Genomic DNA, 25,875 nt, shown 5'->3' with positions numbered 1-25,875 from the left:
TTCGTTTCAAACACTGGCGTCTCTCACATCGCCTCACTGACGCAAACAACACACGGTCAGTTGTATCCATTACCTTACCGCCTGACAGAGACTGGGTCAGAAACACAGGAAGGTTTTTGGCTTCACCTTCACCTTCATCCACGGTACATGGAGAAAGGTCCAAAGAGGTCAAAACTCCAGCAGCGCCTGTAGTAAACAAGTGCTACAAGTGCTGATGGAGCTTTGGCCTCTAGAGACTGGGTGAGCGTCATGGCCTCTTGTATGGACAGGAGCAGTTCAGTGTCTAATGTTTTTACAATTACAATCTGCTTTTAGTTCAGTGTTAAAAAAGACAAACAGGGATTCAGTGTTCCCTCTCCAATGGCATCGCTGTGACTGTGAATACACAAAGAGCAGAGTTAATATGTGCCGCTAACACTTGAGGAAAACACACTCTAACACGCTGACACTGTTGAACGGACAGATGAAGAAGATAAGGCAGGTTGTAAATAAAGTGGGCATGCTAGAAGTTATAGGTCATATATTCCAATGTAACAATGTAACACTGACAATTTCTGCTGGGTTGGAATGTCACTACATTCATTTGGAGCTAAATGTGTTCATATCTCGTTGTGCTAATGAAGCCCTGCTAACTCTATGTCAAATACATGGCATGCTTCACAATAAAAGCGTCCTACTGTTTTACTGGTGGAAAGCTTTGCAGCAACAAGTATTCAACAGTGCAACTAAGCTCCAAACCACAGACATTTGTTTACAAGCCACAAAAATACTAAGAGGTGAGCGCTAAAAGAGACGTTTAAAAATGGCATTTTCCTTTTAGTCTCCGGCACGGCTGCACACCTTGCTACCAACTGGGTCAGTGTAGTGTACTGGCCTGCGCTGACCTGCAACTTGGTGTCAGTATGAACAGATCTGCTTCTGACAAATGTTTGCATTTGTGAATCTCATGTCTTATTTTCTCATATGAAGTGAATCCCCCCACCCACCCCCCTTATATATCTGAAACCTCCGTACTGAGCTCTACTATGGATGTAGTTGGGTTGTTTAATAACTTACGACATGGTGGATCAGTGTATACGCTCTGGTTACATGGATTTTTGTTTTTGTGTCCCCTCCGCAGCCGGACTGTCACCTCCACCTGCACCTGCGCTGGGCGGACAACCCCTACGTCTCTGGGACTGTCCACACCAAAGACTCTGCCCCAGGTCTCATCATGGGCGCCGGTGAGTCCCCAGAGCAAAAATGTACTTTAGTTATTAATTTATTTTACTGTTTGAGCATATACCAGGTGCAGACCTCTAAAAGTATTTCTAGTTGATGTGTGTATCTTTACAGTAAATAGACAAAACTCAACCAGCTTGTATGTTGTATCATGACAGGGCCGACTTGTTAGCTTTCTCTTCTGTCAGACTTCTTTCATTCAGCTGCCTTTTTGAATGCTAGCTTTCAGCTACACTACGTTGCACAGCCAATCCACCACGGTCACATTGTTTACACCAGGAACAAGCTGATCACACCGAAGCCAGTTGGCATTGGTGATCAGCAGAATGGACACTCTCTTACGCCTGGCTAAAAACAACAAAGCACGAGCACAAATGAAGAGGGGAAGTGAGATCCGATCACACATGGTCACTCAAGATGCATTTTAATGCGTGTGAGCCATAGACTGTAAATAAAGATGGACATAGCCTCTGTGACAACACCCACAAGTCTCTGAAAAGCGGTTTTGACGCTGAGAGTGATCTGCTCCACTGTTGCCATCTTGGCAGTGTCTGACTCCACCCCTAACTCCCAGCTAATCCAAAAATGGACAAAGTGGAGGGGCATATGTGGATCCAAGACTTCAGTGCATGCCGGTTTGTGTCAAGCATATACTCACCCACCTGTCACTCAAAGACGCCACACCCTCAATTATTTTGTGAGTTATATAAAAAAAATTCACCCCCCGTACAGTTGTCATGAAAATAAGCTATAGAGACCAAAACTGTTTTTGTACCAGGCTGTAAACATGTTTATTTCTGCTGTAAAGTTGGACATTTTAACATGGGAGTCTGTGGGGACTGACTCACTGTTGGAGCCAGACTCTAGTGGTCATTAGAGGAACTGCAGGTTTTGGTTCTTGGTGCCGCTTGGTGTGAACAGAGCCTGTGTCTCTCCTGTCGTAAAGATTCGCACTCATCCATGTGTATATATATTACATGGTTGACACATACACACACATACACACACACCTGGATGTATTCTTACTGCACCTTTTATATTTAATCACTGCTAGTCACAAATAACATCATGGAACAAAGAGACACTCAACCCATTATCCTCACTGCTGTTTGCACTTTTCATTGAATCTCTGGCAGCTTTCATTAAACAATGCGATCACATCACAAGCATCCAAAGTCACTCCACCATATAATTAGGTTATATGCCAATAACATTTAGTCATACATTACAAACCCCTCATCCTCACTCCTTTCAATCCATAATCTGATCAGCAGCTATAGTGTGGTGTCTGAGGCCGGGGACCTCCTTTTCAAACGAACAGTAAAATTGATTTAATATCTTGGAAATCACCTTTCTCCAAATCTAAATGAATTATTCCAACTTTAACTACACCCCCCTACTAAGAGATATGAAAGACAACCTAGAGAGAAGGTGCTCTCTGTGTTCTTCCCTCTCTTTGAGTCTGCTGTTGACACAAAGCTCATGTGACACCCCACCCCCCCACCCCCGCCTGATGAAACTTTCAATTCTTCATCTTTCTTCCAGGTAACCTCGGCTCCAAGCTAGTGGAGTATAAAGAAGAGATGTACATCACCTCAGACTGTGGGAAGACATGGAGACAGGTACATCATGTCCTCCTTTGTGTCATTTCTTTTTACCCTCCCTGCACTCCTGTCCCTGGTCACCACCACCCCCCCCCCCCCCCCACCCCCACCACCCCTTATTTGCGTCGACTGCCGGTGTGATGGCGCTCCTCTCCTGTGCTTTCATGAAAGTTACTCATTAATTCCAATTTAAGATAATACCAGTTTTCTTCTACTTGTTTTTCTCTTGTTCTGACTTGGACTGATGTAAATTGTTGTGTTGGTGACATCATTTCCAGTTGACCTCCAACCCCTTTATGTCTTCTTTGAAGGTTTTTGAGGAGGAGCATCACATCCTGTACCTGGACCACGGTGGGGTCATTGTCGCCATCAAGGACACCTCTATTCCCCTCAAGATACTCAAGTAAGGTCACTGTTATGTCGCCATAGAAGTAGCAGTCTTTCCTTTAACAGGGTGAGATCATTATTTTTATGTCTCCACGTCAGAGACGGTCAAAGCCGGAGGCGTATTGTTTACGGGTTGTCCGTCCGTCCTTCCCATTGATCAGATTTTGGTGGTCAAAGGTCAAGGTTACAGTGACCTCAGAAAACATGATTTTGGCCTTGTGAACATAATATCTCTAGAACTCCTCCAGGGAATCTCTTCACATTTGGCACACGTGTCCATTTGGACTCAAGGATGAACTGATTAGATTTTGGTGGTAAAAGGTCAAAGGTCAAGGTCAGTGTGACCTCCCAAAACTACAACTGAAGACGTCTCACAGTAGTAATAGACAGAATTTCACACAAATGGTTAATATTTAATATTTTATATGACTCAGGATGAACAGGGATGTAACCTAAAACTAGTCCGAGTGGCGGAGGCGGTAAATCTAGTTATTAAGACCGTTTAGTGTCATCCATGTGTCTGACCTGATTTTATGCAGGTTAATTGAATAATTTATTCTGGAATGGAAGAAGCCTTTGGCTCAGTTGTTCCATCAGTAAATCTTTGCTGACAGGTGACTGACAAGACACCAAGATGAAAAAGTAAAAATATAGAAGTCATACTTTAAAGGTTGATTGACCTGACCCATTCAGTGCACTGAGTCATTTTATATATTTTCACAGGACAGGAAAGATCAGTTAGTCCCCCAGTATCCACTGTACCCTTCAAAATCATCTAAGAACCCCCCCCCCTCTCCCACAGCTCATGCAGACATTTTCAAGCTCAGCAAGATGTTATCTTGTCGACCTTAATAAATGAGGATGAAATAATGAGAAACCACAGATAAGGGAGTACTCAGAAAAACATTTATCACAGACCTAAATCAAATGACCTTTTAGATGGGTCCTCATCCGTCTCTGGAGTGTTGTCCTTCACATTTTCCCTCCCTCCTGCCTCGGCTAAATCAATAACCCCGAAGGCTCCGGCAACACTGCAGAAAAACATCCGCACAGAGAGCCGCGGAAACACGAGGAAGTGTGAGAAAAGACGACTTCTTAAACATGGTTTTCACCACTTCATTACACAGGATGACCGTGATGCATCACCTCATCAGCTCCTGAGACGTAGAGCTTCCAAAACTCTGTCTCTGCTGCTCCGTAATAAGAGAACAGCGTTGTGTGTGTGTGTGTGTGTGTGTGTGTGAGAGCAACACATTTCAGCCGTGGAGGCGAAAAAAAAACTATTGTTCTGAATCCAAGAAACTAATAATGGAACAGAAATGTTATTCCAGCGTTTAGCACATTGATTCATTACATGTTCAGTGCATGTCTCTGCTCTAAGTAGCTGGCTCACTCGGCTCGACTGTGAAACTGCAGCGTTAGCGTTGAATCGTCATCGTCCCCCAACAGCTCTGCAAAATATAATTTAGTAATCTTTTAAAAGTTTTAAGACTTTTACCGCGGCAGAAGTAGGAACGTGGCCCTGGGCCCTGCACCTTGAGGGCCCCCCCCCCAAAACTCACGGTGTGGAAGTTCTTTTCTGGTAAAGTGATTATTTGTAGTGTTGCGTGGGAATAAGGATGATGATCGGTTTCAGGGCTTTAAGGCTTCTTTTTTTTTTACCTGACCCTGTTTCAAAGAGGAACCTGATGTAAAAATGTACTTTTAAGAACTTTATTATTGTAGCTGATTAATTTTTTTTTATTATTTGAGCTCTCCAGGTGCATATTATTAAATCAATTTGTGTTTAATTTACTACACGGTAAACCCGGGGGCTGGTAGTGTCTCAGGATTATTATACACAGTGCACAGAGAGGGGAGGAGGAACACTGGGAGCAGCGCAGTGAATAATCCATCCATGGCTGTGCTGGGAACAGATACACCAGCTGCTCTTTCCTCCGCTGCATTTCTTCTCTTTTGAAAGTGTAACTGGTAACTACAATCTTAAACGCTGTAGACAGACCCAAACCAGAGATGTTGTGGTTCACGGTCAGCGGAGTGGCTGCTCATCGTTTGAATGGCGCTCTGGGGGTGTCTCATATGTTTGTACACTTCCACTGTGCACACACTGTACTTACTGGAAAACGACGATGATAGCAGCGTTTGACTGCGATTGTCGTCTGCCGGTGAGGTCACTACTGAGCCAGTGCTAACTGGCTGCGTAAAGCTTTTAATGAGTCTGTGTAGCTTGGTTTTAACCTCCCAGACAAGAGAGAAGCAGTGGTGATAGAAACAGCGACAGAGACAGAGATATCTCCCCCTCAGCAGCAGACAGAGATGGATGGAGAACCACGGCCAGCTGCAGCTTTAGAGGAGAGTCAGTCCTCGTCACTGTGAAGAATCCCTCTTCACCTAATATGTCCCTTCAAGCCAAATCCTCCACGTAGACACACTCACGATACTCTCTCCACATTCCGAAAGCAAAGACTTGTTCCTGGACTCCTCTTCATGCCTGTGACTCTCTTAAAGTAATTAATTACACCATGTTCGCATGCGGGGGTTAGGATACCTACAACTGCATGCTTCAAAGCGACGCCATTTTCATGGCCGCATGAAAAGTGAGGGATCTAGAATTTTAAAAAGTTACAACTGTGCATGTGTGTGTGTGTAACGGGGTTCAGTCTGCTCCTTTTGAACTTAAAAGCATTGAACAACAAGTGCGTCCCAGCCGGGTGCATCACTTCTTAGTGTCCCCTGGAAACACTTCCGTCGTGTTGTGACTATTTGCAGCTCATGCGTTGTCAAACTGATGAAGATGTTTTCTGAATGTGTTTGTGTTCGGTCTATTTGCGTGTGTTTTCTGAAGCCGCGGTGCGTCGAGCTCTCAGGGCCGCCGTAGCTCCTGAACAGACAGTTTACAGTCCCCTGTAAAAAATCTCTTCTATAACACTGACAGTGATGACAGTTACGGTCCCTGCGTTGTGCAGGAGACGATGCTGAAGTAACGGCTGACAGGTGACTGGTTGACAGACCGCTCTGATGTCGGTTCACTGTCAAGCGCTTCGGGATCTAGGGCACACCGGCCTGATTTCAATAACACTGTTCAAAGGAACTGTTCACTGAATCAAAGGAAACTTAAAATACTAATGAGTGAACTGTAAATAAATAAATCATATGTTCAACTCTCTAACTTTAATCAGGATCAAACATTTCTATTATAAATTATATAAAGACACCGCTGATAAAGATAAATGAATGCGTATAGACAATTATCATGTCAATCAATACAATTACTTCCTCTCTCAGATAGAATATACATATACATTAATACATTAATATTTCATATATATCACGCACTCAGCTGTGGGATACAAGCCCGTCCTGACTTGTTGTCCCGGTAATGCACTTTATATAGCTGTATCGTTACCATGGATACTGTGTAACCTAGCACCAAAGATGAAATGTAAAATAACAAACTGAAAATACAAAAATGACACAAATATGTCACTTTACAACAATCAAATAAAGCTAAAATTACTCACAATTGAATTCTACATTACAAGATTGAGCTATTAGATATAGTAACAATTTAAAGCTCCAATTATGTTTTTAATGTAACATGCTAGACACACACGTTACATATGCACACACACTCAGGTTGTTTCAGATCATTCAGGACTGTGTTCTGTTAGTAAGTCTCATTCAAGGTTTCTTCCTTCACTTCCTTCACTGAATTGATTCAATGCTGGTGTGCGGAAAGGAGCATAATTATAAATTTGGCCCGCCGCTAATCTATTTGATGACAGGGTTATCACTCCATCCGTTTCTTATAATTCCTGAGGTATTGGCCGGAGGAGATGAGATAGGTGAGTGAGGAAGTCGGCACTGCAGAAAGCTGTAGTTATCCAGCAAATGTGTGATTTAATGCTTTGCTCCAGGATAACTTATCACTTCAGTCACTGATAAAAAAAAGGTTACTTATTAGTTTTGTGATTGTATTTGTATCATCAGTATGAAAGACACTTGAGGCCTCACTATATAAAAGAAGGGCTAATAGAGCTGCTAACATTAGCCTAAATGATGCACACAGGGGCACTTGGTTACTGCTGCAGGTAGTTCGCTAGTTAGCGAGACATGCTAACATCCCAGATTATGACAAACCAGAAAAACACAATTTTTTCATTCCATTCTCACAGTTCTTCCGGTAAACAGTCAAATCCCTGCAGTGTGTTATTTATAATAAAGCCATTACTAACTCTCCTGCAGGGCTGTTTTAAAAACAAAGATAAGAATGATGAGTTTCATCAGTGTCTCTGTTTGGGTATTGCTCATTGTGAACATCTCCTCTCTGTCTGCAGGTTCAGTATTGATGAAGGACGGACGTGGACCGTTCACAACTTCACCAGCACATCTGTGTTTGTTGATGGACTCCTGAGCGAGCCCGGAGACGAGACCCTGGTCATGACGTGAGTGGAAATGACAATTATACTGAAGTGAGGGAGCTTTGCGGAAGCAGAAATGAAACCCATGGTAACATCACCGGTTGAACCCTAACACCCGCTCTATGCGCGGTTCTCCTGGGTTATCTCAGAGGGTCAGACAGGGCAGCCACGTACACTTCACTAAACAAGAACAGCAACCCAGTTTGGTGGCACTAAAGGCAGCCGGACTTACCTCAGACATCAGGTTGTTAGACTGATTACAAATTTGATCAGTAGACCAACACAAGGTATTTATATGACTGCTAATAATTGCTCATTACATGCACATTTAGTTCAACAGCTACTGTGCAGAAGGTTTGAACTTATTTGGCGGTATTTCTAAGTCAGCACTGTCTGGGAACAGACTTTCGTGCGGTCATCTGCTACGTCGGTCTCAAGGGTTTATCACCCGAGGAGGTCCACAAAGTCATGGGGGCAACACTAAGGGAGGGTGCCTCCTCTTATTAGCGGGGTGATGTATTCAAACGTAGCAGAAAGAGCCTGGAAGGCAGGACGATGACTTGCAATTTTCAATGTTACATACTATGCAGAAAGTATGTTATCATCCAATGTAACAGTTCGAAGGTTACTATATTAAAGTGTATTGTAATACAATACTCACATGCCCATATGAACGCAAAAGAGTTATTGGCTGTTGTAATCATTCCTCATTCACCATCTGTTTTCTTTGCAAAAATGCAAAGAAGTTCAGCTAAAGCTAAGATAGGCAGATAGAGTTCAAGTTAGAGTTAGCATTTTCTTTAAGTATCGCTTAAGAGCCAGTTTGGACACTTTAAAACTTGACCAGCATGATGTTATCGTTTGCTCAGGGCACCATTTCTCCACTATATCTTTACATTGAAACTAGTTGCTTACCGCTGTATTATTGTTTAAAATCAAATTTACAGAAACTTTTAAGACATCCGAGTTTCAGATGTCTTGTAACGGCCCTTTTCAGTTCAAAATGTGTGTTTCTCAGAAGATTTAATTTCTGGTGTGTCATCAGGAGCCTCACAGGCCTGTTGCAGTAGAATTATAGTGTTCTTGTTATTGTTGTCTTGAACTTAATCAGATGTGTTTGTCCTATAGTTTACTCTTGTTGAAGCACAAACCTCAATCTTGTCGATTCTTTGTGATGAAAATGGTCAAAATGAAGAATATTGAATATTGGCACAAAATCCCAGCTGTCAGCAGCTTCAGACCCAAACTTGAGGGAGGCATCGAGAGTTCACATCTTTTAAGCCTCCGTCTCTCCCCTCTCTCTTTTCCCAATCTCTCTATCACTAAGTTATCTGGAGTGAGACTTGTCACATTATCTCAGACTCCAGGCCTTGGCTCAGAGATAAGACCAGCTCCCCCACTGTAATCCCCCGAGAAGGGCAAAGAAATGGTCTCACTAATACACACACAGACAGACGGTCGCATACTTTAACACTCTGACTCACTCAACATTAGTCTTCAGACACACACACACACACACACACACACACACACACACACACAAACCAATTTGTATAACCAGAATATTTAATAAAATGTCCAAAGTTATTAAACAACAATGAAAAGTTTTCACAGAGTGAAATAAAAAATACAGACATAAAATGTATGCTGGTCACAATTATTGGCCCCATTTGATTAATATAAATCAAATTTAAAACAAACATAAACAAATAAGACTCTCCTGTGCTTCATTCTCAGTGTTGACATGGCCTGAATTAACCAATGGTGCTGATTGTTTCCTGTTTGTTTTTTCACAATGGCGAAGACGAGAGCCGTCTGCGAGCATCACAAATGCTAAGATTTGAAGTGATAAGATTTTATTGACACCAATGCCATAATGGATTGTTCTTATCAATCCGGTTTTTTATCAGTTCCATTCGTGATTCCTCCATCAGTTTTCTGTGTGAAAAAGTAGCCTACGCAGGTTTTTGACACACAGTCACACCTGACTTATGTTTAGACTGTACAGCCAGAGCTAAGGTGAGTATGACCAGCTATTCAAATTTTTAAATTCATGATTTGATTAATACTCATTGTCAATCCATCTTACATTAGTCTAAAGCTGTAACTAAACCTTCGCTGAGAGACCAGATGATCATTGTCTTGTTTTAAAAAGATGTGAACCCATATATTGTCTGGACTATTCCCACATAGTTTCATGCTTCATGCGCACGCAGCCGTGTGTTGACGCATGACGAGCGTTTATCAAAAGTGATAATATAGAAAAACAAGCCAGTCAGAGGCATTGATTAGCTCTATGGTGTACAATTCTGATGGTTTGGACAATTTTAAAATTCAATGAGAGGAGTCTGCAAAGGTCGGTGCGCACTGTGGGGAAAAAACATCAAACACGAATCTAAAGAGCTTCAGACCAACCTGGAGCAATCTGGAGTGGTGGTTTCAGCCCATACCATGCGCCGCACTCGATGCTCAGTGGGCAAAGGTCAAAGAGGGCACCACTATTGAAAGCTAGTCTTTCTGGGATGATGCTCTGTGGACAGATGAAACCGAAGTAGAGTTCTTTGTGAATGCAATGCATCAGTTTGTTTATAGGCAACAAAATAAAGCCCTTCGTGAAAAGACCATCCTACCTACACTAAAACACAGTGGAGGTTCTCTCATGCTGTGGGGCTGCTTTACTGCCTCTGATACTCCAGGCGTCGAATGTATCAAAAGGAATGATGAAATCTGAAGATTACAGAGGCATTTTAGAGCGAAAATGTGTTACCCAATGTCAGAAAACTAGATTTGAAGCAAAGCTATTTCGGTCTCTATTTCGCAGGACAACGACCCGACGCTCACATCCAGCAGCACAAAAGAATTGGTTGAAAGGGAAAAGCAATGAATCCTGACCTAAATCCCACTGAAAACCGTTTGAGAGAGCTGGAATGTGCCATCGCAAAAAGGAGCTTGAAATCATAGCGCCGGAAGAGTGGCAGAACCTACCTGCAGACAGGTGTTGGCTACAAGAAGCGTTTAGAAGCTGTAATTGTTACCAAAGGTTTTGCAGGCAAATAATAGTAAAGGGGGCAATACTTGTGTCTGGGGTACATTTTGTGTTTTTTATTATTTCACTGTTATACAAGTTAGTTTTTTTTTGTTTTGTCCGGTAACTTTGGACTTTTTAGTAAAATATTCTGGTTATACAAAATTCATTCATTTACATTTATGTCTGAACATATTCAGAATTACGTACTTGAAATTCAGGGGTCTTAATCATTTTGGCCATGACTGTGCAAGATTGTAGTTTTCCTCTACAAAGATAAACAAAGATAAATGCTATCATGTATTCTACATGGCTCTCCCTTGTTTTGAACTTGAACTTTTCCCGTAATTACATCACCTTGTTCTGCAATGGAGTGTAGAATTAGCACCAATGCCACATACTCACAACGGCAGTGGATGGAAATGCACATTAATTAGCATTTTCTTTTACCAATGTTCTGGGAATTTGATTAAAGTACATTTGGATGGAAACTTGACTAACACTAAACCTCTCAGTAAATTGCCAGACCATGACAATGAGCAGAATATTAATTTTGCACTAAGCGTATGTCCATCCATCCATTCAACCATTCATTATCCATAGGGCTTATCCTTATAGGGTCGCAGGGGGGGAGGATGCCAATCCCAGTTGACATTGGGCGAGGGTGGGGTACACCCTGTCCAGGTCGCTAGTCCATCCCAGGGTTGACACGTAGAGACAAACAACCATCCACGCTCACGGGCAATTTAGAGTCACTAGTTACCCTGCATGTCTTTGAATTGTGGGAGGAAGTCGTAGTACCCGAAGAGAACCCACACAAGTACAGGGAGAACATGTAAACTCCACAAATCGAGAACCGGTTCCATATTGTCCAAACCATTGGAATCATATGCTTATACGCTCACTATATTATCACTTTTGATAAACACAAACCTCAGGCAAATCCCAGAACCTTTTCGCTGTGAGCTAACCACTGACAGACGGACAACCTGTATCTGGCTTGTATGACAGGTCTGGATCACTCATGAACTTTCATTCATACCTAAGAGGAAATTTAAACTACAAGAAAATTTGAGTCCACGTTCTCTTAAATCACTTCTACTTCAGAACAAATCTATGAGACCCAGTGTCCAGTTACTTTGGCCAATACCAATTTTCACAGGGACTACTGTATTCCTTAAGGTGCAAAGCAAAACCTCATCATACAAAACTATCTGCATGGGTAGAAACTACTTAGGGTCAGTGACATAGCTTCACTCTGTGGTGACTAGTAATTTGATCCATCGAAAATCTGTTTGGTAGTATGCCCTCTAGGGGGTCAGTAGAGGCCCATAGTTAATTTTGACCCTAGGACCCCCTAGGAAGTCCTCTCCAGTGGGGGAAGTATTACTCTTTTACATATACATACATAGAAGTCTAATGAACACAGAGCCCCACATGAAGGTGGACTAACAGCATATGAGTCCACAGTCAAGACATCCATCACTTCCCTTTAGGTCGTACTCACCATGTAGTTCAACAAGGTGAACACAGGCCGCTACCAGCACAGCAACATATGTCAGTGTTGCTGACATGCGTCACATCAGTCTGCTTCAATAATTCTCTCACAACACAAATCAGTTGTCTTTTCCACACAAAGAAGAGACAGAGTTCAGGGATGGGGATGGTATTCATCACCTGTGTTGCACTGTAAAACATCACCATCTAGTGGAGAGAAGGCGGAACTGTCGCTCTGGGAGTCATTTTTCAAGGCTTTACTACCTAATGAAGAGTTTATTTAAGCTCCCAGTGGAGTTACAGTCCATATTTAATACAGCAAGGCAGTTTAGTAAAGATTATCACCATGTTGGAGGTTGCAATGGCTACATGATATAATTGCCTTCATGACTTGGATGTCAGAGGAAGCCAGCTGTGGGCTAGTACAGGGTTAATGAAGGGAGGATGGCAAACAGAATCTGTGGGAAAAGGAGGGTTTTTGATTTGCAATTTAAAATAGGTTATCCAGTTGTGTAACATGAATGTTTTTTCGTTATGTGTCATAACTCAAATGCACAGATTAGCATCCCGCTGATCATATTGAACGGGAGAGTTAAGACTGGATCGAAGCCTTTGTGATGTATCTGATGAGAACGGGGACCAAGAATATAGATTAGAAAACAGTTTGTAATAGCATGAGATAGTAAACACATATTGATTCGAATAATCAATAAAGGTGCCACTATACAAATATCCTGACATCTGGATTGATGAGAAGTTATCCTTTAAGAGTCATGTATCAAGTCTGGTGAATAGATTAAGGCGAAAGATTGTCTTTTCTTTAGGAATAAATCCTGCTTCCTGTTGCAGTGTAGAAAAACTCTCGTTGAGGCAACTTTTTTTTAATCAGTTTTAGATAATGGTGACATCCTGTACAAGCTTCAGCTGCAAAAGGCTCATCATTCGTCTTTCCTCTCACCCAGAGGTGTGATTGCCACATGCATTTGTTTATGTACAAAGCCCTTATTGAAAAACTGCCATCATATCTTGCATCAATGTTAGTTTGGATCACATTAGACCAGGACTAATGACCGGCTGACGCTCCATGGTCCTGGAGTTCATACTGAGCTTGGAAGAACTGCTTTTGGCTTTTTTGCACCGTCCACCTGAACTCACTACAAAGCTCTTTAAAAATGAATTTGTTGGTTCCTCTTGGTCATTTTAGATTCTTAATCTCTGACCTTTTAATTTCTGTTTGTACCCACTTGAATTGATTCTTGTCAGTACATTATTTATTATATTGTATTCATATGTTTGTTTTGATTGATGTTCTTTTTTAACTATATTTTCATCTACTGGACATCATTGTAAATGAGGGCTTTACCCTCAATGATTTTCAAGTTTAAGTAAAGACATATATACTGTATGTTGTACATTATTGTACCATATTAAAGGAATCTGAAAAAAAACCTACAGTACATCTAACATACGGTGAATAAACATCAACAAGTGTCCAGCGGTCAATCACTTTCTGTCTGAACACACCTTTACACCTTCAGATGAGATGACCCAGCTACATGTGAGGGAATATATTAACTTGTGTTCATTTTGTGTCTACGGTGTGTGTGTGTGTGTGTGTGTGTGTGTGTGTGTTGTTGGTGTGTGTGTGTGTGTGTGTGTGTGTGTGTGTGTGTGTGTGTGTGTGTGTGTGTGTGTGTTTTTACAGTGTGTTTGGCCACATCAGCTACAGGTCAGATTGGGAGCTGGTCAAAGTGGACTTCAGGCAGTCTTTCCCCCATCAGTGCACTGAGTCTGATTACGACTCCTGGCAGCTCACAGACCTGCAGGTAATGTATAGACATATACACACACACACACACTTCCTGCTTATATCTGAAAATCAATTCTCACGTCCCCCTGTCTACTCTCAGGGAGAGAAGTGCATTATGGGCCAGGAGCGGAGTTTCAGGAAGAGAAAGGACACAGCGTTCTGCATCAAAGGAAAGAGCTACACCTCCGCTCTCACCGTCAAACCCTGTCAATGCACAGAGAAAGACTTCACTTGGTGAGACCTAAAGAATTATAGAAAGCCTTGGCACGTTTTTAACTTCACTGGCGCAGAGGGGAAAGTGGATCATTGTAGCAGAAAATAATGCACGAATCAGACGAGCAAACTGCATGAAATCATATATAAATTGTGTGTGTGTGTGTGTGTGTGTGTGTAGTGACTACGGTTTTGAGCGGTCCCACACGGAGGGCGATCGCTGCTTCGCTGACTTCTGGCATGATCCAGACTCACCACCTGAAGACTGCCATCTGAGACAAACCTACGAGTCCACCACTGGGTCTGCACATGTCCACACACACACACACACATATGTGCGGTCACATCATTTTTTTAACTTCAGACAGGGTAGCAGCTTCCAGGCTTTATGCTAAGCTAAGGTAATTACCTCCTGGCTATAATGCACTTTCATAATGCACAGATATGAAATTGGAATTGATATCAATCCTCTCATCTCACCCTCAGAAAGAAACCAAAATAATAATAACAACTTTTATTCATATAGCACTTTTCTTAACAAAGTTACAAAGCGCTTCACGAAAAAATAAAATCAGATAAAAGAAAAGGTCAAAGAACCTGAGCGTCGTAAAAGAGTAAAGCAGCATAAATAAAAACATGTCATACATCAACATCATGCAAAAGGATCCGACAGTAAGTGAAGACAGTCAATAAAATATGTAAAGACAATAATTAGGGAGAAAACAATCTAAATAAAACACGTATCAGACATGATCAAAGGCTGAGAAAAGACATGCCTCTGATTTCAAGCAGGAGAGCGCTCCAGAGTGCGGGGGCTCTGATAGCAAACACCCGGTCACCCTTCGTCACAAACCTTGACCTTGTGGTGACCAGCAGTGTCGATAAATCAGAGATGGAATTGGGTGCAAAGCCATTTAAAGCCCTAAAAGTTGACAATAAAATTTCAAAATCAATCCGAAATCTAACGTGGAGCCGGTGAAGGGAGGCGAGCACCGGAGTCAGGTGATTGCACCTGTTTGCCCCAGAAATAAGACGAGCAGCAGCATTTTGTACCGGCTGAAGACGGTGGATGGAGGCCTTGGCCTATACCTGGATAAAGTGCGTCACAATAATCAGGCCGAGAATAGATACATACACAAATAATTTTTTTTAGGTCAGCGGTTGACACAAATGATGTGATTTTAGAAATGATCCTGAGCTGGTAAAAACTAGACTGAACCACATGTTTGATGTTAGGTTAGCGTCAAATATTACCCCGAGATTAATGGCAGCCAGTTTGATATAATTAGAGAGATTAGAGAGACTCTTGTAAAGACTCAACATACACCTCCATACTCATTACTGTCATTCCTGTCTTTCAGCTACAGGAAGGTGATATCTAACGCGTGTGAAGGGGGGCTGAACAAGCAGCAGAGCGCCAAACAGCACAGCTGCCCCCTGCTGCCCCCTAGAGGACTACGGGTCGGCATCAAAGGGCAGATGTTGGCCGTGGCGCCTGGTGATGACATCACTTTTATTGTCCACCAGGAACAGGTAGGATGAAAGTTATTGTCCCGTCGGTTCCTCCTTCCTTCGCTCGGTCTGAATGTGCCGGAAGTCATCATTCCCTCTCTCTCTCTCTCTCTCTCTCTCTCTCTCTCTCTCTCACCAGGGCGACACCAGCAGCACCAAGTACCAGGTGGACCTTGGTGACGGGGTTCGGGCCATTTACCAGAACCTGACGGTGACAGATGAACCCATCCAGCATCGCTATGAAAACCCGGGCGTTTACAAGGTCACGGTGAAGGCGGAGAACATGGCGGGGCACGACGAGGCCACCATGTACATCCAGGTCACAGGTCGGATCCCCGGACTGTCACCTCGTTTTTCTATATAACTCTGCGCTTTGACAGCCTCTGGAATCTTGTTCTTTTTGGGAGGTAGTGAAGGTTTTATTTCCAAGCAGTTCTCACGACACAGAAATGACGCAGCCTGTCAGCATGACCTGGATTTCTTTTATTGTCTGGTGGAGAAAGAGATGATGAAAACAACTTCTGCAGTCGGTGTGTCTCGCTTTCTCAAACACTCACCCCCTGCTGTCAGAGATAACTTCTCACTTTTCACTTCCCAGAAACAAATTATTTCCTCCCAGTTATCATGTCTGACGCTTGAAATTTTATCATACTGGGAAAGTCTCTCATGTCTACGTCGGTGGATATTTTATTTTATTTTGTCTTTCACTTTGATAAAAACTTCTTTGTATTTGTGCAGCTTTAAAACTTAATGTACTAGTTCGGTTGCAGGAGTTTAAACTGATGAGGGAGACTGTAGGAGACGGTGCTGTCATCCTTTTTGTTTTGTCAAGATTAGATGCGGTTTATCCTCAAACATTGTGCGTCTTTATTTGAAGCACTTGTATGAAAAATTGATTTCACTGATACAAATTCGACCTGTAATTTTAAGCTCATTCAGAATTAATCATGTTTGCTGTGTAATCGTCTCAATCATCCCTTTCTTCTCTTACAGCTCCTCTACAAGAAGTGCACCTGGAGGTGGTTCCCATCGCTGGGAGAAACAATGAGGTCAATCTGACCGCCATAGTTCTTCCCACTGAGGCAAACCTGACTGTCCTGTACTGGTGGATAGGAGACAACCTGCAGGTAACTTCACCTTCATTCAATCATACATTTGGTAACATCGAAATAGATTTTTTATATTGCATTTTTAAATTTCTGGATCTCTTAATTGACTATTAGCCACCAGGGAGCGGCAGCACAAGCTGTAAACACAGCACTGGCATATTATCATCTAGTAAAGTTGGTATGGAAAACATGTCTGTTGTATATTAACACATTTGGAGAAAGAGCACCATTATCATTCACACACTAGCTCAGTTCTGGTCTCCATCAACTTCAGAGAAAAGTATCTGGCCCTTTAGCTGCTGAATGTTTCCCCTACATTCACCGATGAGTTCACTGTCTGCTGTTTGTGTAACCCGTGCTCAGCAAGATATTTTAGCACAGGCTAACTAGCTAGCTTTAAGACGTCCAATATGCCATTATTTGAGCATTTCAGCGCTTGAAAAGAACAGTGACCCACTCGTAACTCTTCTCACCAACATTTCTACAAATCACAGTGCGCATATATGTCCACACGTTGTACATATGGACATTATTGCGCAACATTTTCACACTGTGCTGCTGCTGCTCGGCAACGCACCTCGGGCACATCTCTCATGAACTGGCCAATAAATCCACACAGATACATGAACATAAAATCATGGCGATTACAGCAAGTGGAATCACATGCTATAAAAAAACTATAAAAAATGGGATTTAGCACAGCTCTTCACTGACAACAGCAGCAGGAAACAAGTTGTGAGCACAAAAACCAAAACAATCAGCTAGAATAGGCTAAAAGGAGGCAAACTGCTGATTCAGATGTAACTCTCTGAGGAATCAGCAGCACGTTTCACATGACGCAGTGCATTTGATCATTTTTATAATAAACTAATTGGATTATTGTAGATTTAAAGAGCAAATTAAAGCCCAATGAAATCTTGTTCTTGCTGACCTCCAGTGGTTTAACCTTTCACCTGGCAGCAGTGACCCCATGACATTACTGCCAGACGTGGTCACAATTCTTTCTGACCATTAGGCTTGAAACTTTAAGCCTAATTTGTTCATGTTGCTAAGGAAGCTGATTTGTGTTTCCAGAAAAGTTGATGTAACTAACAGCCAACCTGTCGTGACTCTCACACAGCCCACACTGACCCTGGAGAACAGCCTTCTGACCCGCTTCCCGGAGACAGGAGAGATTTCAGTCACCGTCCAGGCTTCCAATGGCCGATCCATGGTGCAGGATACCAGCACTGTCCAAGTCTACGGTAACACAATGAAACTTTAATCAAGCTCGCGGTGGAGGTTTTGTCTCTATGAATCATTCACAGACAGAAACAAAGGAAAATAGGACCCAGGATATAAAATCACAGCATTCTCCTTTAACTAAAAGAACACTCTTAACTTGAAGCTTTCATGTTTTTTGAGCGTGAAAGTTCATTCCTCACCTGGAGAACAGTAATTGGACAATAAGATCTTAACTAGTTTTTTCCAGAGCTCTCAGATGCATCTCATGGTCAGAGTTAAGAGAGTTAACAGCTATTCCTGGTTCTGTGACTCATTCTGACACAACTGGGGCAAATCTGCCGGCTGACATTTTTCCACTGTTGCCTGAAACTATAGGATGATCTCAGCTGCTGTTTTTGGTAAGTGAGTGTGTCACAGGGTTAGTTATGTCAGGTTTGTTTTCATAAACAGATTGTACGTGTTTTATTTATGAGCTGCCGGTGTTTGTTTCTGAAGAGAGCGATCGTGTAGTGACTGTTTGAATCAGCACACGCCACTGAGGTTGAAAATGATTTTGATTGCAGTTACATACATATACAGTGTACATATATTCTGTATGTCTATTTGCTGTTCAGTCTTAAACACTCAATCTGCAATATTTGTGGCTTATTATCACTCAGTTTCCTTCTTGGATAATAAGTGTGGTGATTGATTACTTCTCCCTTGTTCTGTCCAATCCCAGATAACTTCCAGGTCATCCCCCTGAGCTTCAGCAGGAACCTGGACCACTTCAACCCCAACATCCCAGAGTGGAGGGAGGACATCGGACACGTCGTCACCAACATACTCGCTAAGGTAGGATGGTATGACTGTTACACAGCCTGTCGGCTTTCATTGAAGGTTCTGTAGACGCTCGTCACTGCCACTAGATGTCGCCCCAGACCGAGTTCCCGTTACACCTCTGGCCTCCGTTACGCCACAGTCCCACCTCCTTCACATTCTCAGTCAGCGAGGTGTTCAGAAGCCCAAACACACAGCAGGAAGCCCAGCTGAATAAAGTGCTAAATATAAAAATAAATTATAGAAATAGAAATATATTAAAAATAAAAACTTTATTAATTATTATAATTATTTTCAGATGTTTTGACAATCCACCGGCAAAACAATCACCCCACTGTATCTTTACATAGAAAGTAGTTGTTTGCTGCTACATTATTGTTTAAAATCTTGTTTACAGAACATTTAAGTAAGCATTCAACTAGTAGAGGAAATACATCTAATATATGTCTACAATGGGTCTCACGTGAAGACACAAAAAAAGGAATTAAAAACAGGAAGTAATTATTGTAGAAAGTAGAGATATATCAAATCCTTTACAGAAAAACCAGATGAATTTCATATGTGCAAAAATAACGTGCCCACATGTAAATGTCATTTTTGCACATGTGAAATGTAACATTTGAAAACATGTTAAAATCACACGTGAAACATGGGAAACGTCTGGTTTTGGAACATTTTCGTGGTGTAATGTGTTAAACAGTGTGAAACCTTTGACGACCTGTACTTAACATGAAACTTAACATGAAACTTAATTGATTCACTTGTTAAATTACAACTTGAACTGAAACATTTCACATGTGAAATCACATGTAATAGCCTATATTGAATTTCAAATGTGCTATTTCCGTAAGGGAAGACTCGTAGTGATGTGAATGTGTGAGTAAGTTTTTATGTTTTTGTATTATTTACATTTTTGTTAACAAAAATATTGATTAGTGAAGCTTTAAGATGTGACTGACCTGTAACCATCTGACCTTAGGTCACAGGTGTCCCTCAGGAGTCCCTGGTTACAGTGGTGAAGCCGGGCCTGCCCACCGCTGCAGACCTGTATGTTCTCCCACTGGACAGCAAACCGGCCAAGAAGAGCATGTTTGTAGATAAGGTACACACACAAAGACACAGAACCACATCCAGTAAATGAATTTTCACCCTATAAAGGACACATTTTGCAGACACAAACACATGCTTTGCTTATTAATTAAAGTGTTTTTGTTAATTTAACATTTTCTCATCCACAGCATATTCAAGCCATCATGCAGGCCTTCAACGACAACAACGTCAGCTTCGTGGTGCGAGGTCTACAAGTGCTGGTGATGCTAGCCGACCCAAACGGAGGTATATTTAGACGCCATGTGCATTACTTCCCATTTAGTCTGCTTTTAAAACTACAATTGTTGGTGTTTTTTTTTTTTAATGATAATTGCATGTTATTGATTTATTTTCAAGGGCTAGGTGTAATTGCTAATGACTCAACAGCTGCAGCAGCAGAGACTGGTGCGTTCATGACCCATACACCTGCAGCTTTCTGTATGAATGAACATAATCTCAACATTCTTTGATTTCAACGCCATTTCCTTTCCTGGTTTCCTAACAAATCAACAGATTATCCAGTCTGCGCCTGGCGTCTGTGCTGTGCTTCATTTAAAACTTTAAATGAGTTGGATTTTGATGGGTGCTTTTGACAGGCTTTATCTCTTTCTCCCTTCCTGCAGATTTTGTCTTGATATCTTCTTCTGTTTTTTATACTTAATTGCACGTCTTCTGAAGCTTCTACTCAGATTGTGCAAACAATAAATCATTCTTCATCTGTATATTTGTGTGATTCATCATCAGGTTACCACGGAGCAGCCGATGGTCCAGGTGTTTGGGCTCTAGCAGTCATTTTCCTCATCAGCATCATCGCCACCGGCTCCTTCATTCTCTTCAAGTTCAAGAGGTGAGTCGTGTTAAAGAGCTGCAACATGTCAGTCAGGCCTGGGATCAAACTACACTTTATCAATTGTCCATCACTGATGATGATGAAAGGAGACGTTTTTTCTTGTGTATGACTCACTTCTTTAGGCCCCAAGATGATTCAGTGACAATTATATGTTGTCCTATAAGTCTGAGTATTTTCTGGAGATATTGTAACTTCAAATTTATTATGTAAAAACTATCATATTTGATCCCTAATTTATTCACTTTTAAAGTTACATCCTCAAAGCAAAAAGAAAACATACACCATGTTCACAGTTGAGCCTGAAAGCATCAGCAATCAGCTGAAAACAACAAATGAACGAATGAAAAGAATGAATATGCAGCTTGTAGACGAGGGAATGTCTGTCGTGGTGTTTTATATTTTATATCGCAGTTTTAATACAGTATATAACTTTCTCAATTGAATTTAGAAGCCATATAGATAGAGTCTACAGCCATGCTAGCTTCTCCGAGGCTGAGGCTGTGCTTACAAAGAAGGGGGCTTTAAGCTAAATGCTCACGGCAACAGGCTTCAGTGTCATAGTTCAGTGTGTTTTATATTTGCTAATTCTAGTGTAGACCAAAGGTCTGGTTGTAAAAATCAGTATCACCAGTAGTTGGTTGATTTGCAGTATTGACACACAGTAGTCATTGTTGACATCATTTCACAATGTATAGAGTCATATTGCACAACCCTAATGTCCTGCATGACAATTCACAGCAGATTCCCTGTGTGAGACACCTGCATGCTTTGTTTCCATGTCAGTGACCTGTCAATAAGCAGCACCTCCTCACGGCCCTTAGCACAAACATTCACCAAAAAGTCACTTGAACTGAAATATGCAGCTCAAAACTACAGACTCATCTTATGAGAACAACAAATCCCACAGTCCTTGGCTTAGGACTGAGGATGCCTATCCCCCGCTGTTTTACAGGAAGCTTCCAGGCAACCGCAACGTCTACGCCCAGATGCACAACGAGAAGGAGCAGGAGATGACCAGCCCCGTCAATCACAGTGAGGACACCCAGCACATCATCCAAGGCGAGGAGTTCATTGACGACGACCTGGACTCGCAGACTCTAGGTAACGCAGGAGGTAGCCCCGCCTTCTGTTCCCTTATAAGGACTACCACTAACCACTGCTACTAAAAACCAAGCCACTAACACCAGCAGCTAACACACACCAAGGTACTGGAGGACTTCCCCTTTTTCATCCTTATCACTGGTACACTAAAAGCCTCATTTTGAATTCTTTACTTTTACCTACAAAACCGTGTGGTCATCCCTTGTATTTGCAGATACAGTAAAATCATTTCACAACTAGTTGTATGTATTATAGTTATTATTTGCCATAATGCTTAAGACTAAATGAGGCTGTGGACTTGCCAAAACATGAGAAGACATAATGTCACTATGGTGTTAAATGAAGCTATTATGTCCTAACACAAGTTAAAAAAGTTAGTATTAGAAAACCTAGACTATTGATTTGTGTGCAAATTGGTCGTAATTGTTGAAAGTTTAAAGGGCATTTCACTCCTGAAGTAACATGTAGTAGTATCCATTGGCAACTAGGTTGGATATATGATGTAATATAATATAATATTATGTTATATGACATGATATAATATATGATATGATATATTATTATATATTATATTATAATATGATATAATATAAAATGATGTGATGTGATATTTTATGATATATTATGATATGACATGATATGATATGATAAATGATATGATTAATACAATATTGTAAGTATTATTTATTCACTGTGATGGATCTGAAAGTTATTCTTTTCCTACCACTCCATCACTGAGAGTGACCAACATTTGAAGTTAAAAACTCTAGTTTGCATGGATGTTAAGCTAACATAAACATTAAAGGTGCCCTGTGGACTTTTTGACTTGGTGGATTAATCAGTCATGACTGTAATTAGTTTCACTGCTGGGCGATTCGAAGAAATGAATGCCAGTGTTCTTTTTAAATGAATGTGGCTCCATCTTAGAGCACAGTAACCAGTTACTGTAATACATTCATCATGTAAACAATGCAGCTGTCAAAATACCTTTTTTAAAAAATCAGCTTCGTAAATATTAAATGAGGAATGAAAAACATTTGACACCATGTGTTCAGGTGAGGAGCACTGAGAAGCCTCCACAGGGTAACTTTAACACCAGTGAACCAGAGCATGTGGAGATTTGAAGATGTCATTGTTTAGCACTGCTCATTCACTTGCCTGTGTCCTGTTTCTCTCTCTCTCTCCCCCCCCCCCACCTCTTGTTGCCAGGCAACCATTCGGGTGTGGTCCTGAGCATCAACTCCAGAGACCTACACAGTTACCTAACCAGCTGATGGCTGCCATGGCAATGCTAACAAACTAGCCTAGCCTAGCTGGCTAACGAGCACAGGGACTCCACTTTGCCTTCCTCCTCCTCGCTCCTCTCCTCCTTTTCCTTCCTCTCCTGGGATACTTCACCTCCACTCCATGGCCTCCCTTCAGCTCCAGCTTTGGTGAGATTTTTTTTTTTTTTTTTTTCAGGAGGGGCTGAGCCTGGTGGAGGGACGTCTCTTTCACCTCCATCCCCCCCCCCCACTCTCTTACTGCTACGGGACGGGAGGCATTCTGCTTTACCTAATGTACTTTACATCACTGCAAGCCCCCCCCCCTCTTCAGCCTGCACTGACACCTGGTGAGGATGGAGATCACACTGAGGACACTCACTCATCTGTGTTTTGAAAAACAAAATCTGTATGTACGTCGTCTTGTCACTTTGTAGACACTGAGAATCAGCGAGCATGACTCACTGCGCTGGTTTCCAGTAATATTCACATTCAAAGAGGGTTGAACCAAGAGGCCACAGCTACTGACAGCAGGTGGTTGCCAAAGACTGGTGATTTTTGAGCACTAAAGGTAGAGTGCAAGTAAATTAAAGAAAAATGCATTTCTACTCTCCCCCCTCTTGTTTTCTTTTACTCCCTCTGCGCTTCCCACATTTACTCGACACTCTCTCTTCAGAGGCAATAACACTCTCTGGATGGAATGTAGGGTGCGATGTGCCCCTGAGAATTTGCATATGAAGAGAGGGCGGTGATGCACTTTCTTCAAATCCCACTCACAGGTACTGGAGAGTTCAGCTTTGAAATATACGGTATGTCCACACAGCGTTCAGTATACGTTCACATTTCTTATTACGACACAAGTTTGGCGCGTGGTGTTTCAAGTCGGCACCGCCTCTGTAGGAGCACATCGTCTGTCCCGTGGTGCCTCAAGCAGCAGGTGTTAATCTGCTCAGTGACCATTACCTGTTGTCCAGTTTATTTATTTCTAATAACCGCCCACCCCTTCTTGCATTATTCCCCCCCCCCCCCCCCACCCCCCCCAATCCCCACCTCCCCCACACACACACACGTTCTGAGTCAGACTCGTTCCCCCTGGAGACAAAGGTTGCTGTCATGGAGGGAAGGTGTAGTTGATATATTTTACTGTATCAGCCTATATTAGGCATAGCCCATGGTGGAATCATGTCTCCTTAAAGGTTTGGTTTGTTGTATGTAAATGTGTAAATATGAACAATCTCCACTTTGGACATATTTCCCTTTGACTTGTGTGTGAGTGTTTTAACACTACTACCGATATACACAGCATTTTTTTTTTTTCAACTGACCCTCCACTGAGTTCCTGAGTTTGAAGAATTTTCATTATTTCCGGTTTCCTCAGCGCCATTGCCTGCTTCACATGTATCCATTTTCAATATTTTCAGTGTAATCTCATGCGGAAGATAATTTGACGGTCTTCATTGTTAACTGCAAATAATTTCATTGTCTTATATAGATGCTCACACGTACACAGTGACGACTATGTATATGGATATTTTTGATACACTTGTTTTCCTTCATTTTTCCTAGTATGTGTAAACACTGGTGAGTGTCTCTGTTGGCATTTCTGAAGTCTTTTGTTCGTTTGAATGCACTAATGATGTACGCAGTGCTCTCAGCATGGACTGGGCAGCATCTTAACAAGTCTACAGACTCTGAGTCAAAACATCTTTGGGTAAAAGGCCTTTCCAGACCAACCACCACTGCTACTAACACCAAGCGCACATATGCTTCATCTCGGTTCGTCGTGTATTTACAGCAGCTGATCACATTCACTTGTTCTGATTTACACCTTAATTCATCTTTTGTACATATTCTGCTCATGTTCAACTTGTTCTTAATTTTTCTAGTGATGTGTTGTTATTGTATCAATGTCCTCTTTAACAAAGGGGAAAGTGGGAATTCTGATATTACAATATAATAGTGAAGGAGTTTCACGGATGATGGCACCGACCATGTAATTTTGACCGCACTGGTTTTCTTTCATTCTTCTCCTCTTTCTGCCGTTTGTTTGATCTATTGATTCTGTTGATTTTGCGATTAAAACAATTGTGTGTCCTTATCAGGAAGCGCAGTGCACTCAACCTGCATCCTGGAATAAACCACTCCCATAACTTGTACGTCTGTTGGTTTTATTGGTTTTGTGTGCCGTCAACTCCTGCGGGCAAACGTGAACAAATGTTTTATCTGTGTGTCACGTAACGTCGAGTATGTGCTGAAGTGAGCTGTGCAGCCTCGCTCTGAGTCCAACACTGACAACACAGATCGAGATGGAAGCTTTACAGCCTTCAACAATGGTATCAAATCACAAAATGTAGCTTATTTTAAAAGAAATAACTTCATTCAAATGTTGGTTTTCTTGAGATAGAAAAAAAAAAAAAAAATCAACAACATTGTTGTTCAATGCTTTTAACTCCACAAGTCACAACTGGGCATTGAACAACAAGTGTGTCCCAGCAGGTTCTTATTAAGTTATTTTTTCATTTCGATAGCTACAATTAGAGAGAGAGAGAGAGAGAGAGAGAGGGGTTGACATGCAGCAAAGGCCCCCCCCCCCCACCCCCGCTTGTGTCCCCTGGAAACACTTCCGTTGTGTTGTGATTATTTGCAGCTCATGTGTTGTCGAGCTGATGAAGATGTTTTCTGAATTAGTTTCGTGTTTTGTCGATTTCCGTGTGTTTTCATAAGTTGCAGC

General features: G+C 41.8%; 1 protein-coding gene across 1 annotated transcript in view; it reads left to right on the top strand.

The window, feature by feature from the left end:
• sorcs2 (sortilin related VPS10 domain containing receptor 2) overlaps positions 1-21,947 on the top strand; it is a 334,331-nt gene extending 312,384 nt beyond the window's left edge. The window contains 17 exon segments of the mRNA XM_022752257.1: positions 1,121-1,223; positions 2,767-2,843; positions 3,137-3,228; positions 7,550-7,657; positions 13,861-13,981; positions 14,066-14,199; positions 14,360-14,479; positions 15,540-15,711; positions 15,830-16,016; positions 16,684-16,817; positions 17,920-18,043; positions 18,745-18,857; positions 19,822-19,944; positions 20,081-20,177; positions 20,289-20,336; positions 20,676-20,778; positions 21,689-21,947. Coding sequence (XP_022607978.1) covers positions 1,121-1,223; positions 2,767-2,843; positions 3,137-3,228; positions 7,550-7,657; positions 13,861-13,981; positions 14,066-14,199; positions 14,360-14,479; positions 15,540-15,711; positions 15,830-16,016; positions 16,684-16,817; positions 17,920-18,043; positions 18,745-18,857; positions 19,822-19,944; positions 20,081-20,177; positions 20,289-20,336; positions 20,676-20,778; positions 21,689-21,947 — 2,115 coding nt within the window.
• Positions 21,948-25,875: the final 3,928 nt, after the last annotated feature.

Source organism: Seriola dumerili, unplaced genomic scaffold (assembly GCF_002260705.1).
Source record: "Seriola dumerili isolate Sdu_G_001 unplaced genomic scaffold, Sdu_1.0 BDQW01000167.1, whole genome shotgun sequence".
Taxonomy (NCBI): Eukaryota; Metazoa; Chordata; class Actinopteri; order Carangiformes; family Carangidae; genus Seriola; species Seriola dumerili.
Note: the sequence above shows the minus strand (reverse complement) of the source record. Positions and strands in the feature narration are given on the sequence as shown.